General features: G+C 40.2%; 1 protein-coding gene across 1 annotated transcript; it reads left to right on the forward strand.

The window, feature by feature from the left end:
* The first annotated feature begins 3692 nt into the window (after positions 1–3692).
* LOC143829468 (ropporin-1) lies at positions 3693–18067 on the forward strand. The gene is made up of 6 exons (XM_077320433.1): positions 3693–3844; positions 5013–5139; positions 7536–7653; positions 11759–11920; positions 16084–16259; positions 17703–18067. The coding sequence occupies exons 2-6, from the start codon at positions 5024–5026 to the stop codon at positions 17767–17769; spliced, it is 639 nt and encodes a 212-aa protein (XP_077176548.1). The 5' UTR covers positions 3693–3844; positions 5013–5023; the 3' UTR covers positions 17770–18067.
* The last annotated feature ends 4 nt before the right edge of the window (positions 18068–18071 follow it).

Genomic DNA, 18071 nt, shown 5'->3' on the forward strand with positions numbered 1-18071 from the left:
ACCCCAAGGGTCAGACATGACTCGGTGCTTGCACAGGGGATACCTTTACCTTTACCTTTAGTAAGCCTTTGAGAGAAAGAGAGTGCCCCTCCAAGTCAGCACCAAGTTGAAAAATCAAACAAACCTTTACTTTTCTCCCGAACCATGAATCATCATGAGACTTTACTTGACAACTGCTGAACCTGAATGAGAACACAACCCTAAAAACAATTATACATTCCCAATTTTTATTCATTTATATCTCACTCTTAAAAGGGGACACTGTGTAGCTTATATCATTCACCTCCTTACCAGTTACTCCTCAAAATAACCCTATGAGAATTTAGGTTCATTTAAGTGTCTGACTGGCTTATGAGCACCCAGCAAGTTTCCAAATCACAGTGGGGATTCAACCAGATTCTCCTAGATCATAGTCTGACACTCTAACCACTACACTCTGGTTTTTTTGTTAATTAATACCTTATTTCTACTGAGTTGGATCCTCTGAAGAATGAATGGAAGAAACTCATGGACATGGATATTTCCAGACTTCTACCATAATTTCCTGAGACAACCCTAAAAATCTTATCCTCAAACTCACGGAAACCACATGGAAAAACAACAAGGGAGGGATAAGCAAATATTCTGATGGAAAGACCACAGCAGAAGACAACATTAGAGAGGACTTTGTCCAGTTGTCTTCCTCAGAACAACCTCCTCAGTGTACGGGGGGGGGGGGTTGTTGCTGTTGTTTTTTGGCGAAACAGATCCCATGATCTCCAACATCAGGTTTTTGTAAGTCTCAGGGAATTGCTGGAGGAAAAGATAAACTCATTTCTGTTGCGTTTGCACTTCATAAGATCCAACCCACTGAATTTCTCACTTCTAGGCTCAGAATGTCTAGCAGGAAAAATACGGCATTCTAATTATTCTCCCCTTTTGCCATCTAAATTTCATGATCTAAAGACCCTATGCTCTTTAGCTATATTCACTGCCAGAATTTAAAGCAGAAGCATCTGGCAAAGGAAAAAAGGAGGAAATTTGACTGTTTTTGAAATAGTCCTTTCTATTTAATAAGAGGTGTTGCAAGCACAATCGTTAAGAAGCGTTTGCAGCTTCCCTAGGCAGTAATCTCCCAGACACAGCCTCCTGCAATAAAAGAAAAATTGCCACCTCCTCTCAGCTTATCAAAAAGCTCTCCAGTGAGTGAATTAACCGATAACATTCAAATGCCATATCAATACATAGCTTGGGTGTGAGTGTGTTTATTTCACCTGAAGCTATGTGCTTCAGTTTGCCTTATCATAATAAAATACAATAAAATTGTTTCTGTTGACACTGCTCACATCCTTTTGTTAAACAGATAATAGATTTAGGCCTGTGATTATTTGCTCTAAGACATATGCCGTTTCATATTCCCTATTCATCTACAAGCAGCTTTTTGTTTCAGGTTACAGTTACTGCATGAGACATTTAAGATAATCTTACCCCTTAATTCTATAGTAACTCTACAATAACAGAAGGCTGGGAAGAAAAATTAGTATGCATGTATATTATCTTAACACAGCCCGCGGACTAAAAAAAGGATAAGGGCTTGGGAGGCGGGAAGTGTCCATGATGAGGAAGGGTGCCGATTGGCCCCTTCCTCTGGACAGACTACTGGAGGGACCAATCGGCAGGCGCAAAGGGACCAATCGGCAGGCGCTCCGCGCGACTGCCGAGGGCTCCCATACCTAGCGCCCGCTGTATTTATTTTACAGCAGGCTTGATTACTAGTAAATAATATAAATGGCATCCTCAACAATGTTTTCTGTGTTACCAACTCTGCTTTCTCTCATATGGCACTAATTAGTAGGGTAGTTTGTATCTGAAGAAATGTGCTTGACCCTACTGTGCATTTCAGATGCACATATAAATGTAAAGGTTCAAATTTACTGTTTCAGACAAAGACTAGCATTAGGAACTCATAGGTTGTCTGTTGTGGGGAGAGGAAAGAGAAGGCGAAAGTAAGCCGCTTTGAGATTCCTTCAAGTAGAGAAAAGCAGCATATAAGAACCAGCTCTTCTTAATATGGGTGAATCCCATGGAAATTTCAGACCCTTTCCCTCAGTTTTCAGCTTTCACTAAAATACATGCTACCTCTACCATAGATATAAAAGGAAGACTTGCAGGAAATCTTCTACATAGTTGCTCAGCAAGAACTCATCCTTTTAACCTCCACAACAACCCAGTGAGGTAGGCTAGGCTGAATGTGTGATTAGCCCAAGGTCACCCAGCAGGCTTCTATGGCAGAGTCAGGATTCAGTCCTGTGTATCCCAGATCCTAATCCAACACTCTAACCACCACACCACACTGGCTGTCTAGTTTGTACTGGAAAAATATTTAACCCCCAAGATACCCTATGCACTGACAAATTCTGCACTGCTGCCATTAAGATGCACCAAAATTTCATAGAATAACTAATTTTGTGCATTTTTACAATAGTCATATGCTTACCAATTATGTATAGCTTATACTATTTAAATTGTGATTTTATGATTCTTAATTTTAAATGTATTCAACATTTTACCTTGTTTTTTGATATCCCAGCATTTATTGTACTGATCAAAATGACTGTAAATAAAGCCAGTTTGGTGCTAGCATAGTGTAGCGGTTAGGAGTGCCGGCTTCTAATTTGACGAGCCAGCTTTGATTCCCCACTCTTCCCCCACATGCAGCCAGCTGGGTGACCTTGGGCTTGCCACAGCACTGATAGAGCTGTTCTGACTGAGCAGTAATATCAGGGCTCTCTCAGCCTCACCCAGCTCACAGGGTGTCTGTTGTGGGGAGAGGAAAGGGAAAATGATTGTAAACTGCTTTGAGACTCCTTTGGGTAGAGAAAAGCAGCATATAAGAACCAACTCTTCTTCTTCTAAGGTGTTGTTGAAAGCAAATTAATGTATGATGAAGTGACCTTTTACTTATTAGTGGAGCAACATTGAGTTATCTCAGACAATCAAGATAGTTAAGATACTTAGTGTCTAAAACACCTGATTGTATATGTCAAACCCATGTCAGGTTGAAATACTGGGGCCAGGCACTTAACATAGTGAAAAGAGTGAAGGTGACAGGCAAAACACATCCACAGAATTTATTCATTCCACAACAAGGAGTTTCTAGTGTGATCCTGTCACCTCTCCCTGCACTAGAGCAATCTGTTAGTCTGCAAAGTCAAAGAGAGTCAGCAGCCCGTGAGTTGCCCAAGGCCCAAAACACGGAATGTACACACATCGTCTGCACAGACTGCCTTTTCCTCCATGTAAATTAAACTGGAAACTTCTCCTTGTGTACGAATTCTCTTTTGACATCTGCGCTTTCTCTCTGCCACACCCAAGCTATGCAAGCTTCCTTACCCCCACAGAAAATCAAACATGCTAGATATTACAAGCCTAAAAATCCATACTTTCTGCAATAAATTTCCATGACAGGAAAAACAAAACAAACAGCAACAAGAACCCAGGTCAGATCTACACAGCTATGGCTCTCTCCAACACAAAAGTACTGAAATTATACAAGAGACTTGCCTTTCACATGTTTGAGACTTCTTTGCCCCTCTCTGTTGAAGCTCTAATTCCCTACTGAGAACCTTGAGATCTTTTCAAAACTCACACCTGCGCTTATTGGTCTGACAGAACCAGTGCCTTTATGAGGTAAGAGTTTTGGTTACTAGGATACCTAGAGCTGCAGTTAAACAAAAGGCCTGAGTTAATGCAAGGGCCCAACTTGGGTGCGAGCAGCGTGAAGACCCCGATACAGCCTGGTGTGACCGTCCCAAAACAACAGCTGGCCAATCTTCAAAAAGAGGCTGAGTCTCCTCAGCCTCCGGTAATTGAGGAAAAAAATGGGGGCAGAATTCTTAACCCACTGCACTAATCCCTGGCAGCAAAAGAGGCTGCTGGATGTGAGAATATTGTCAAGGATTAGGGATAAATTGTCCTTAAGGGAGAAGAAGTGAGATGACAACAATTATCAATGTATGGGTTGAGCTAATAGAGAATATTGGGCGTGGGGCAGACCAGTAATTAGAATGTATGTTCAGGGGGGTTGAGTCAATAGTGCTTATTAAATGTGCCTTGAAACTGCTTTGGCATGCAGCACGTCATGCAAATCCCCTGACTTCACTAAGATCTTGTCATTTCCTTGAGTTATATTTTATTTCCAAATATTTCAGGCAGAGTGTGATTACTATTACATGCATGCCCATCTGCCTAATTAGTTGATGGCAGGGTTTTGGATTATTTAAATCAACAGCAAATATGTAGGTAAAAGTTAAAAGATAATATGCCTTACAGAAATGAAGGAACTATTGGCTTTTGCATATTATACTTAAGCAATAGGACAGGTGTGTTCTTTAAACCCACCTACAAGCACTTTTCCTTGTTTTCAGTCCCTGGTGGAAGTGAGGCCATGACCTTTTCTTCCAGCAGCTGGAAAGCTCTAGACTCATTTAAGGTGAATCTAGTTTTTCATCCTTAAGGAAACCATGGGGTACAAATGAATCTTTCTTGTGACACAAACACTCAGGTGTTTCAAATCACAGCTAATAATTATAACAGAAACTAAGCAGTCATTTTCACACTGGATGTGGTATATTACACTGAATTTTTTGTAATTTTTTTGGTAAATCTCAAAGTGCCATATGTCCTTCAAGACCAACAAGTCCCAAAGAAGAGCTCCATTTTGCAGGCCCTGAAGAACTCTGATAGCTCCTTTAGGGCCCTTAGCTCTCCTGGGAGCTCATTCCACCAGGTTGGGTAACAAAACACAGGTAACACACACAGTTGTTAAAGTGTAGTAGCTATTTAAGAAAGATCTATGTGATTCTGTACCACTATAATTCTAGTCTTGATTTTTTCAACTTTCTAAAACACTATCTTACTGGCTAACAGAAATTTCACCAGCAGGCTAATTCTTTTTGCTCAATGAGTAATTTAGATTTCCTTTCCTAGTCTTTTCAGATACAGTTGCAAAATGGCTATTATTTTTTTTACAGGAAGAGTAATTATGCCACAGACAGACAAACAAATATGTATCCCTCCAGAGCTTCCAGATTTGCTGAAGCAGTTTACAAAAGCTGCTATTCGGACTCAGCCTCCAGATCTCATACAATGGTCTTCTGAGTAAGTTCATTATTTCCAGAAAAATATGTTTGCTTAAATCCAATGTGGTAGAAAGTGCCATCAAATCACAGCTGACTTACAGTGACCCATCACCTGCCTCCACATCACAACCCTGGCATTACTTGGATATTTCCTATCCCAATACTGGCCAGGGCTGACCCTGCTTAGTTTTCGATGGGATCAGGTCAGGGATATCCCAGTATACTTAAAGATTATTAAGAGATAGTTTTGCTTATAGAATTCCAAGTATGTAGCTTGTCAAAATGTGGTTTTCATTTCTGCAAGACAGTTTTCATACAACGATGGGCCCTTCATTACCCCTTATTCATTAAAATTCCGTATTAACACAACTTTCATTAAGTAATCAGCTTTAATTGTTAAAATTTACGACATTTGTTTTTTTAAGGACACACATAGTGGCAGTGTAGTTTTCTGACCACCACAACCAACAGGATACATTTAGCAGAAATTAAACACAAATTGAGCCTTATCTTGAATGTAAACAATGATGCCCCAAGGTTATCATAACATCTTGCAACTGTATAAACTAAAGTTGCCGGATCCCCCTTGGCCCTCAGTAGGGTAGGGTTGCCAGATCCAGGCTCAGAACTCTTGGGATATTTGGGCACAGAGCTAGGAAGGACAGGGACTTCAGTGGGGTACAAAGCCATCAATTCCACCCTCCAGGGAAACTGATTGCTGATGTCCAGAAATGAGCTATAATGCCAGAAGATCCTCAGGTTGGCATAGTTGGCTCATACTTTTTTTTTTTTTTTTTTTTGCTGTCAAGTCACAGCTGACTTATGGCCACCCCATGGGGTTATCAAGGCAAGAGACATTCAGAGGTGTTTGTCATTGTCTGCATAGTGACCCTGGACTTTCTTAGTGTCTCTTATCCCAATACTAACCATGGCTGATCCTGCTTAGCTTCCTAGATCTAACAAGATCAGGTTAGCTTTGGTTGTCTGGGTCAGGACACAGCTGACTTAGACAAATACAAAAATCATTATTCCACCCCACCCCGCATCATGAAATGTTCCTTTATAAGTTCAATCAGGAATATTTAGAGAAGCAAGCATGAACAAGTATATATAAATTTAAGCATTTGTCCAGCTCAGTGGTCACAGCCTCAAAGGTATTATTGCACAGTATGAGTAACTTCACTGTCACAAGTACAGTGGTCAAAACTCTTAACATAAGCAACTTTTTCTGATTTCAACCACAGGGCTCTGATAGACAGTATATTTTTTATATCAAGTGTTTTCCATGTTAGTCAAAAGTGAAGAATAGTACTTTAGCTTCTCCACAACCTTGTGAAACAGGTTAGGCTAATGAACTGTTAGTGCCATCTTAAGCAGAGTTACACCCTTCTAAATCCATTAAAGAAAATGTGTGGCTTAGAAGAATATAATTCTGCTCAGGATGGCACTGTGAGACTTGCAATAAGACATCAAGTAAGAGTGGGAAAATGTGTCCGATTCTCTAATCCACGACTACAGTACAGAACAATTCTATTTGAATGACCAATAAACCACATTTGCTTATGGGAGAAACATGCTTATGCCAAGAATCACCATAGCAAAAGGACATAGTCATGCCAGACAGATGAATACCTCTGGGTTAATTTATTATTTATTTTATTATGCACCACCCTCTCCTGAGGCTCAGGACGGTTTCCATTAAAATTTGTGGCGAAGTATGAGGAAACAACATGATTGTGATGTTTAAATCCAACAATACAACAGAAGTAATATGAATTTTGTGCAAATTGCAGCATTGGAGATGGTTCTCAGATTGATGCTACAATATTTCAGGGATAGTCAAAGTGCGGCCTTCCAGATGTCAGTGGACTACAATTCCCATGAGCCCCTGCCAGCAAATGCTGGCAGGGGTTCATGGGAATTGTAGTCCGTGGACATCTGGAGGATTGCAGTTTGACTAACCCTGTTAACTAAACTGTTAATAATAGATTCATTATTTGAAAATGGTTGTTGTTGCTTGCACCATGCAAACCAAATAACTTAGAGAAAACTTCGTCTTTGCTGAAAGCAAGAGTATTTGAGCAAAAAAAAAAGATAAGGCCTTTTTGTTTAAAGAGTCTGTTATTTTTATCCTTTACGATTAGTTTTTCAAGATGTGGTTTTAATTAGCATGTTTCTATCATTCCTGTTTCTCCAAGGAGCTCAAGATTTCTCCAAGGAGTTCAAGATTGCATGCATATGATTATCCCATTAATTAATGCATTTTTATATTATGACCCAATTAAGAACTTTGATTTGCGGACTATACATTTTTAAAATTAAAATAAACTCTATTTAAATTGTTAAGCAATTGTCATCTTTACAGTTAACAGCTGTGGGTAAAAACACAAGAACTTGTTTTGTCTTTTTGTCCAGCTATTTTGGTGCCATGGCCCGTGGAGAGCTTCCTCCAGTAAGAGAGCGAACAGAAAGGGTCCCTTTATCAAACTGGGCAGAGCTTACTCCAGAGCTCTTGAAGGTCTTACACCAGAGAGTAAGAAACATCTCCTTTCCATTTTGGGGCAAGTACATAAGGCTGAATGTTTTTATGCATAGTTATCAACTATTTTATACCACAATAGCTACATTTTTTGACATGATTCAAGCTTTTAGTTTCTTCATTCGCTTGGTGCGATGACAAAGAGGATACAATTATAGATGTGAAAACATGGGGGGAATGGGAAAACTCAGGGTGAGGGAGCAGTTTTCCACCATTTTTTCTGAGAATTTTCTAAAACAAATGTTCAGCAAAGAAACTGGAAATTTTTGGGGAGTATTGAGGGGGGGGGGAACCAATAGTTTTCTTTGAAATGAGTAAAATGATTTTCAAAACAAGGTTTTACTCTCACAAACTCGATGTCCACTTTATCCAAAGGAATAATTGGGACATTTGGAGGAGTACTGAAACACAACTATCTTTCCTCCTGTCTTAGTATGAGAGACCTCTCCCTTACTTTTGGAGAGTTCCTGGAAGGGTTCAAGGAAGTGATGGTTTGCCTGCTGCTGAAAAAGTCATCTCTGGGCCCGCATGACCTGGCCAGTTACTGACCAGTCTCACTCTTAACATTTCTGGGCAAGGTGATTGAAAGGGTTGCGGTGGACCACCTTCTGGCATACTTGGAAGATACTTTGGCTCTTGACCCTTTCCAGTCTCGCTTCTGACCTGGCCATGGTGTGGACATTATGTTGGTCGCCCTGACAAATGATCTCTGGTGACAGTTGTATTGAGGCAGGGTGGCTTTTTAATTGTGTGATTTTCTGTGAACTTTTTTTTAACTTTTTAAGTTGAGCGTAGTAGTGTTAATCCAATATGGCACTTCAATGCAATAGTGGCAGCACTGAGATGCCTTAATTCCATTGTTATATTGTTTTAGCGCTAAAGCACTCAACTTGGAACATTTTAAAATAACCTTTAAGGAAGATCACACAGCAGAAAAGGGTGGGGAAAATGGCACTGTTTGAAATGGGATGGCTCATTAGCAGAAGGAAATTTGCTTTATGAAACCCTCAGCCCTGATTCGTCAATATTTCTTAGAATTAGTATAGGACAAAGACTTGCTTATCAACTTTAGATAAGTGCACTAGAGCTCAAAGGAAATACAATTAAAGTCGTCAACCACTCCCCAGAGAAGAGCTTGCACCTACAACCATATATGACGTGATATGGTTGATGTGATACAACCATATCACATCAAAATCACAAGATGTCATAGTCCCATTTTATACGGCACTGGTCAGACCACACCTGGAAAACTGTGTGCAGTTCTGGAGGCCTCACTTCAAGAAGGACGTAGATAAAATTGAAAGGGTACAGAGGAGAGCGACGAGGATGATCTGGGGCCAAAGGACCAAGCCCTATGAAGATAGGTTGAGGGACTTGGGAATGTTCAGCCTGGAGAAAAGGAGGCTGAGAGGGGACATGATAGCCCTCTTTAAGTATTTGAAAGGTTGTCACTTGGAGGAGGGCGGGATGATGTTTCCGTTGGCTGCAGAGGAGAGGACACGCAGTAATGGGTTTAAACTACAACGATATAGGCTAGATATCAGGGGGAAAAATTTTTACAGTCAGAGTAGTTCAGCAGTGGAATAGGCTGCCTAAGGAGGTGGTGAGCTCCCCCTCACTGGCAGTCTTCAAGCAAAGGTTGGATACACACTTTTCTTGGATGCTTTAGGATGCTTTGGGCTGATCCTGCGTTGAGCAGGGGGGTTGGACTAGATGGCCTGTATGGCCCCTTCCAACTCTATGATTCTGTGATCTGTGATCTTTCTGTGATCTATGAATTCCTCTGCCAGTCTCTCCCACAGGAGAATTTTATCATGTCCCCATCACTACCAATAAGAAATGCGAGGAAACAATATTATACATAAATACATGGGTAGATCTAATACACAACTCAAACAGAGAAGCAGGAGCCAGTCTCCTGTTAGGAGTACTAACCTAGGAATACCAATCAAGATGGTAAATTGGCTTCGAAGTCTAAAGACAAACGTCATTTTAAAATAGCTATCCTAAAGTTGTTATCACAGGAAGTTGAATTTGAAAAACACCAAATAATTATTTTATTGTAGCAGGCATGACTTTTTAGGCTCACATTAGACATGACATTAAAAAACAAAACAAAAACAGGCTGGGTTAGGGTTTAACACTCATTCCCAAAGTAGACATCAGCTGGGCCAGACTCATCAGCTGGGCCAAAATACCATGGTGGCCCAATTCAGAATGGGACCAGTACAGAGGGAAAAGAGGCTTTTGACTCCCCTCAACCTATCTTTTGATCCAAAATAGTTCCTAAGGTTGTATTGCTCCCAACAGGGCAAATAAAATCCTCTGGGGCTATTTCATATTAGCAAAAGAAAACTAAACCCTCCATTCTACCCATGCTAGGCTCTTGGGAAATTAGTTCCCCGTAGCTGCAAGAATGAGAATCAAGTCAGATAAACCCAACTGATTCATTTTAAAAAGTCACATCTAGCTGGAGTCAGAGTGCATAACATTCACTACAAAAAAAAAACACAGATTTTGTATGAAACATCCTAGCACTCAGTATCCATACCAATATCTTCAAAGTGTTGTTTACTGCACATCTGTGTGACACATACTGAATTCACATGTGATATAATTTAATTATTCAAATAAATAAGTTTTAAAAAATCCTAGCAGTACATTCTCCCAAATCAGAACTTGGATTAGAGTCAGAGTACTATTTTAACGTGGTAGGACATATTTTATTTACAAGAACAATATTTACAACACTTCCACTCTCTCCACCCAAAAAGCTGGCCTGTGTAAAGCAGCTGTCCTGAACCCCTGGTCCGGGGACTGGGACCAGTCCGTGGATCAGTCGTACCGGCTCCTCCTCATCCTCCTTCCCGACTGTTGCCTCGGGGGCTGCTCTGCCACTCTGCCGCCAGCTCACCTTTGGTACTCTCTGGAGGCCGCCATGGCTGGGACTCCCCGTTGGCGTGGCACTGCACAGCTGCTGCTGGCAGCGCCACCCAGTGGGTGGTGGGAAGTCAGGGGTACTGGCAAGAAAGTAAGCGGAGCAGGGGCTCAGGCGGCAGCAGTGACGTCCCTCGGCAAAAGACTACCCCGGGCCTCAGTAAAATTGTCAAGCATTGACAAGTCCCCAGTGATAAAAAAGGTTGGGGACCACTGGTGTAAAGAATTTTATTATTATTCAGTAAGGCAAATTTTAGTCAGTTCAGGCCCCAAACAGAAAAATCCTACTGGATCCCTATGGGAGACACAATGACCGTTTATGCACTGGAGGTTTCATTCCAAGCTGCAGACTGGAGTTTTAGTTGTGGCAGGTTGCCCCACCTCTTCCTGCACCCGTACGGGGAACATTTGGCCTGGTGTGCCTCATCTGCCCCCAATTTGTGCTCCTGCATGGAAGCTGAGACACTGAAATTCCCAGTGCATAAATTGTCAATAAGAAGCAATGGAAAACAAATCCTTGGCTCAGCTGCAGAGTATATATGTGCCCTCAGCATCTTTAGCTCAGTAGAAGTCAAGTCAGTACAAGGATGAACACAGATATTAACCTGGGGCTATGCATTCCAAAAGGCCTGAGCTGGGTTGGTGCTGTTTGGCTACAGCACATCAAGGCTCCAGTCTCAGAATCAAACACTTACATCTGCCTGTGTCTTGATGAGTTACCATATATGCAGTGATCTTCTACCCATCCCTCCACTTTGAAAGCCCTAATTTTGACTGTTTCTTTTTAAAGCAGTAGTGAAAGAGGACATCATAGTTGCAAGATAATATGATCCTTAATACTAACTCTGTACAACAGGTAAAACTATTAGAATCTGCATAATCTATATCCCATCTTTGCTTTGATTCAGTGATAATCAGAGACAGCATGTTCCTCACAAGAACATATCTAGGGTGGTACAGGTATGCAAATCTGCTCAGTTTTATATCAGTTAGATGAGTGCTTTTCTGTTCTACAGAATTAATAAAATGTTTGCTGGCTCTGAAACTTTTAAGATAGAAACTGAAGTTCATAAGAATAACCAGACCTGTAAAAAGAAACAGAAATATGCAATTGGTTCTTCTCTTATAATGGATACTGTTATTCATTATTTCTTTCTAGGTGGGTGGAAGGTTGATAGTCCATGTAGATGAACTAGCCCAAATGTGGAAGGTGCTCAATCTCCCTTCAGATCTCTTTGAAAGTGTCATGAATGTTGGGCGTTTTACTGAAGAAATTGAATGGCTCAAGTTTTTAGCTCTGGCCTGTAGTTCTCTCGGAGTTGTAAGTTGTTTTTTTCTTCAATTTCAAGTACACTTGTATTCCTTAAATAATTAACCTTAAATGTATGTGTCATTTTAACTTCGGACAACTTATATTTGTACCCAAGACTGATTCCAAACACAGCTTATAAACCATATATTCTGAGATGGTTAAATCACCCCTTCAAACTGAAGGTTGGGCAGGGTGTTGTGTCAGAGTTTGGATTTTTTTTTACCTCAAATGAATTGTAAATAAAAGCAAAAAAACAAACCCCCAAAACCTCTCACAAATTATAAAAGTACTATACAGATTGATAATTTGGGGATAGCATTTGATTTATTCTGAGCAATTTTTTTAATAACACTAGAAGATTAATTAAAGGCATCAATATAAGGTGACCAGATTGTCCCACTTCTGGAGGGACATCTGGGGATACCTGGCAAATTGTACTTATGTTGAAATTAAAAGATATATATTACAATACTATTTTTGCATTCTATGAAACTTTTTGTTGCTCCATATAGACCAAATTTTTACTCAAGAATCCACCCGATCAATGACCTTACTCAAGAACCCAACATCACTTTACCGATGTTAAAATCTGGTCACCTTACATCAATATATCCAATTCTCAACATGGCCCCATCTGTAGATACTTAAATTGAAGTCTGGGGGCATGAATGGACAAGACAAACCTTTCTACAAACTTGAGAGAAGCACCAAATCTGAAAAAAAAATGCACTGGCAGTTAACCTCCCCTTCTCAAATAAAAGAAAGTGCACCTGTAGTTTTAAGAAATGAATGCCATCTTGGTGGATGTTGCTCAGTAATTACAATAAAATTGCTAGCTTTCAAGTTTTGGTTTCTGTCAGTAAAAGGTATGGGCTGTTTTGGCTTTTGAAGAAAGATTTATTGGGGCTAGACTCATCAACAGCTGGATGACTTGATACTACCGAAATAGCATAGTTTACCCAGGCACAGCTCCTAGGCACAGTTCAGAAGCAGCCAATCCTCAAAGGCTACTATGATATAGTTAAGGTTTCATATTAGAGTCTGGGAGACCTGGATTCAAATATCACTTTGCCACACTAGGTGGCCTTGGGACCAGTTACAAATTTTCATCTTAACCTACCTTACAGAGTTGTTGTGCAGATACAAAGGCGGATAGGAGAATGATGTAAACTACCTTGCGTCCCCATTCTGAAATAATACTGGGTATAAATGAAGTTAATAATAAAATATACCTAAACATGGGTGGGGGGGGTGCCTAAAATTGGTGGATGGGTGAAAAGCTAAAAGGAAGTGGATGAAAATGACGATGAGGGCTGCCAGGAGGAGGAAAAGAGGAAATAGTGTGGAAAGTGGGATACAAGGGAAGATGTGTGCCACTAGCAAATCTGTGAGGATTCTCCACCATGCAGCTGTGCCCAGCTTACAGTAGCGCACAATTTGGCAAATGTTTTCCTGGGGTGCCAGGGGAGGGAAGGACAAAAACTTTTAGATGAATGAACAGATAAAGGCAGGTTGGCTGGTGAGTGAGTAGTGAGTGAGTGAGAAGCAGAGAGAAAAAAGAAAAAGGGGAGAAGTTTGGGGGACTTTCAGGGAAGGGAAAGAGTAAATAGTGGTGGGGGAGATGAAATGCCACTGAAAAATGCTGTGGGTTCCCCACTTGTTTTAGCTAAACCACACGTATGAGAATTAACTGTTTCTGTTATTAGCAAGCTTTTTCATTCAGTGAAACCACGATGTTTACTGTATGCTTAGTCCAGCATAGCTATTAGCTGATTACACAGCTGATCTGGGAGGGGGCATCAAGTCTCAGCTGATTTGTGATGACTACATTGGATTTCAAGGCAGGAGACTCAGAGGTTTGATATTGCCCAGCTTTGTGTAGTAACCCTTGTGCTTTTTTGGTAGTCTCCCATCCAAATACTAACTATGGCAGACCCTGCTTAGCCTCTGAGATATGACAAGAATGGGACATCCTAATCAGGGTGGTGTTATGTTACAGAGCATGAAAGAAGCTCCAAGGCTGTTATATCAGGTCTGTGCTCAGAACAGCTGTGAATTAATAGAAGTACCAGTCCTATAAGGCTGTGACAACATTGTAATTGCTTTTCAACTGATCATTATATTGGTATTAATACAGACAAGATTAGGTAAAGCATCTGTCAAATCAACTTACCTGGATCTATAGTATTCCCTGCCTCTCTATTACACTCCTCAGACTATTTTACTAGAGGCAGCTTTTGTGAACCTGGCTTGCTTGTGTTTGTGAATCCACCTGTTCCTGCAGTTTATTCTTCATCTGAAGTCATAATCTTGTATTTGTAACATTACAGTTAGCTGCTGTGGAGATAATTCTGATTTCACAGAAGATTTTGACTTCAGGTGAGCAAAAAATAAAAAGCAGATGGAACTAACAGATTTTGATTTGTGGGGAAGGGAGGATTCCCTTTCATATAGATATATGGCCAATCATACGTAACTTCCAAATTGGTTGTCAGATTTTACATAATAAGCTTTTTAGTTTCTTGATCCCTACGTATTTACTGGAATAATACAATTCTGTATGGTTTCTCCTTCTTAACCTTTGTCTCCCTTCCACTGCCCCCCCCCAATCTACCACAGTATCTGGATTCTTGAGCATAGAGTTTACCCCAGCATAATTTTTTTTTCACATTTACAATGTTTGTCTAATGAGTTCTTAATGCAGCATTTGTATGTTCAGTGATGAAAATTCTACAGAATTTTAAAATGCTTTCTATTATTTGCACAGGCTAAGAACAAATCACCACTTCTGTTGAGTAAAAGGAAACAGGGAGGGAGTAGTAATTTTTTTGAATGAACCAACCAAGGCCTAATGCTTCATTTGTCTAAGGTATGTCCCTGGGTCATATGACCAGATGTGGTCTGGGAGTTTTGTATTTCTAGAGAACACATACACTAGATTTTCATTGAAACTCTAGTGTACAAGGAAAGGAGGATTAGACCTTCCCCTGTGTTGTTTTCCCAATCAGAACTGGCCCTAAAGAGCTGCTATTTGCCCAGTGGGGAAACTTAATTCGTAACAGATCAGTACATGTTAAGATCCCCAAGAGGGCAAAAAGTAGTTTCCCAATGCCATTTCATGTCAGAAAAATAACATGGGAAGTGCTAAACACCTTTTCCTCCTGAATTAAATCATTCTAGGTGCATCTTGGAAGCACAAAACTCCCATCCCTTGTCTGTTGACCCTGTGTGGGGACATACATATTCTTATAACAACTGATTTTTTTTTTGTCACAATGCAGCATAATGCAGCATATATTTAGGAGTAAAGCCCACTTAAATTAATGGATTTAATCTAAATTAACTGTACTGCAGCCACTAGGCTTCATTCTCAGCACATTATTAAAGATAACTGTAATTAAACTACATGTCTGCCTTGTGATTTCAACATACTGAAGCTCATCATGAAATACTTATCCTATAACATGGGATAATCATAAAAAACAAATTTTTATGATTCAGTTTCAATCCCTAATACAGTCACAAAACAATGATCTCAGATCTATATACTATTAATAATTTTAACCATGAAAAGCGAATGGGTAGGACAAGCCTTCAAGTAGGGAACAGAGATCGGGAGGTTTTAAATGCTAGAGGAATACTCCAGGAAGGTTGATTCCTGGAGATCTCCAGGACCTGCTTCTCTGGCCTGGTTGACCTGGTAAGTGGGTGGAGAAACAGATGTGATAAAAACTCCTTGCAGCAAAGAAGAAAGTCTGTTTTATGCTGGATCCATCAGAGCAAACAGAACTCTGGACTGAAGCAGTCATTGACCATGTGCTAAGTTAAGAAGCCTATCCTATCCTGTTTAGCTGTTCATATTTCTAGAAACATGGGGTTCGATCCAAAGATCTTTTCTATAAACAGAAGGGTTATTCTGCTCTAGTAAAATGAGTAGGGTAAGAGTTTTGCCAATTCCCCCTGTACAGTGCAGAAGCCATTCTATACCTCACAATGTTCTTGAGAGTCCCTCAAGACCCAGGAATCATTTTTGGGGAGCACAATTAGTTAAAAAGAAGAAATGGCAGGAAAGGTTAATTCTATGAGTCTTCTCCTGCAGTCCTTTGGATCCAATCCATACTAACTAGTCGCTCTTTTTTAAAGGCCAAACTTGATACTCTTTTTTTTAATAGACTATTGCAAAAACTCTGAAGATAATTTGCGAGGTTTTGTCCAATGAAAATGACAGTGGACCTGCACGCATTCCTTTCAGTACTTTCCAGTTTCTCTACACCTATATTGCTGAAGTTGATGGGGAGATTTCAGCATCTCATGTCAGCCGAATGTTGAATTACATTGAACAGGAGATGTAAGTAATTCTACTTAATATAGTTAAAGCTACAGGGTATATTTACTCAATAGTGGCTAACCTTCTAGAAAAATGATATTAGAAGAATCTACTCGGTGTCTTGAGGTAATAAAGAAGATAGATATAGCCCAATTTATAAAACTGCTCATACAAAATTCACAGGACTGTCATGGCAAAATCCCAGTGTTCAGTTTAACATACATCTAAACATCTGATAATATCTCATGGATTTTTGATTCAGTTGCTTATATGCTCATTACAATGTTTCTATTTTTCTCCTTATAGAACATATAAATCTCAAAGGTATAATGAAGTAAAAATTTAGCAATTTTATGTTCAATTTAGTTTAAATTGGAAAGAACTGAGGTACATGCTCATTTAGCTATGGTACAAAAATACCTTTTCAGTTCATCAACCTCCATTGCCAATTGTTATTAGGATGATGCTCTGGCAGCTTTGGTGAGCTCTATGCAACTTTTTCATGTCACAATACCAGGGACTGCTGCTGGCAAGACTTGCTTAGCTGTACTAGGAAGGCATTTAAAGCGAGGGCAACAGCAGGGTTGGGGAGGCCAGGCATGGAGCTGACAAGTCAGCTCCATGCCTCAGCCATCGCAGCCTCCAGCTGGTTCCAACAGGGTAGGGAAGAAAGACCCTATCAAGAAGTGAAGACACCTCCAAAGCTGTGGAGTGCCATCGCTCTGCAGCCTCAGAAGGGCCTGTAGAAAAAAATGACCACACCAAGCAGCTGATCCTCTTAGCTCTCCACAGCTTCATATGGTCTTCAGTAGAAGCATTTAAAGACCCCACCATCCTGAGGACAGACTGCTTGGTGGAGTCTTTCTCCCCTGCAGACCTTTCTGAGGCTGCAGAGAGAGGGCTCTCCTCAGCTTCTGAGGGGTCTGCTGAGAAGACACTAAAAGTTCTCAGGATCAGCTGTTTGGCAAGGTCTTTCTCAATCAGCTGAATCACGAATCAGCTGAACGAAGCCTGACTAAATTTGGGCCTCTCTGATTCACCTGATTTAAACTGATGGGATTTGTGATTTGGCTCAGATAAGCCTGAAAAGTACTCAAATCAGCACTGATTCAAGAATTTTCAGGCTTATCCAAGCTGAACTCTCCACTCCTGGACAACTATCATGTGCAAAGCAGGCCTCTGTTTAGGATATGTATAACTGCTGCCACCTTGTGGCAAGGACTTTTATTACAGTGAAAACTCATCTGAGATTATAAAAACTAATTAAAAAATCTTATATTGCTCAAATGCCCATTCTCCTTTTTAAAGGACTATACAAGTATAACTTGAATTTCAAAGTGTTCGGAGCTATGAATGATATTTGGAAAGGTGTAAGATGTTGTAGTTAAGTATTACAGGAGTTCAAAATGTTTAGATCAAATTCTGATGACTGAGCAAACACGTGTTTTTATGTTCTCTACACAGCATTGGACCAGATGGCTTGATCAAAGTGAATGATTTTACCCAGAATCCTCGGGTCAGGCTGGAATAAGATCTCAATACATCACAGACTAATTTGTTAGCAGAAGAAGCCGAAACAGAGGACAGAATAACAGTTACAAATAGGCCCGCCTCTCAGTCTCTTTTTTCCTTTACATCCGTTAATAAACAGTTTGGCAAAGCAACCAATAAGAAAAATGAAAACATAGATTGAGAGGGTGCCAGTACAGTATTGTACGGTCCACTGTTAGCTATCTGGTGTGATGGTCTATACACATTCACCCAAATAAACATCAGACTAGCAAATAGTATCCAATACTATTAAATTAAATATATGTTTGAGGTCCACACTTC

The sequence above is a fragment of the Paroedura picta genome, chromosome 2, assembly GCF_049243985.1.
Source record: "Paroedura picta isolate Pp20150507F chromosome 2, Ppicta_v3.0, whole genome shotgun sequence".
In the NCBI taxonomy this organism is placed as follows: domain Eukaryota; kingdom Metazoa; phylum Chordata; class Lepidosauria; order Squamata; family Gekkonidae; genus Paroedura; species Paroedura picta.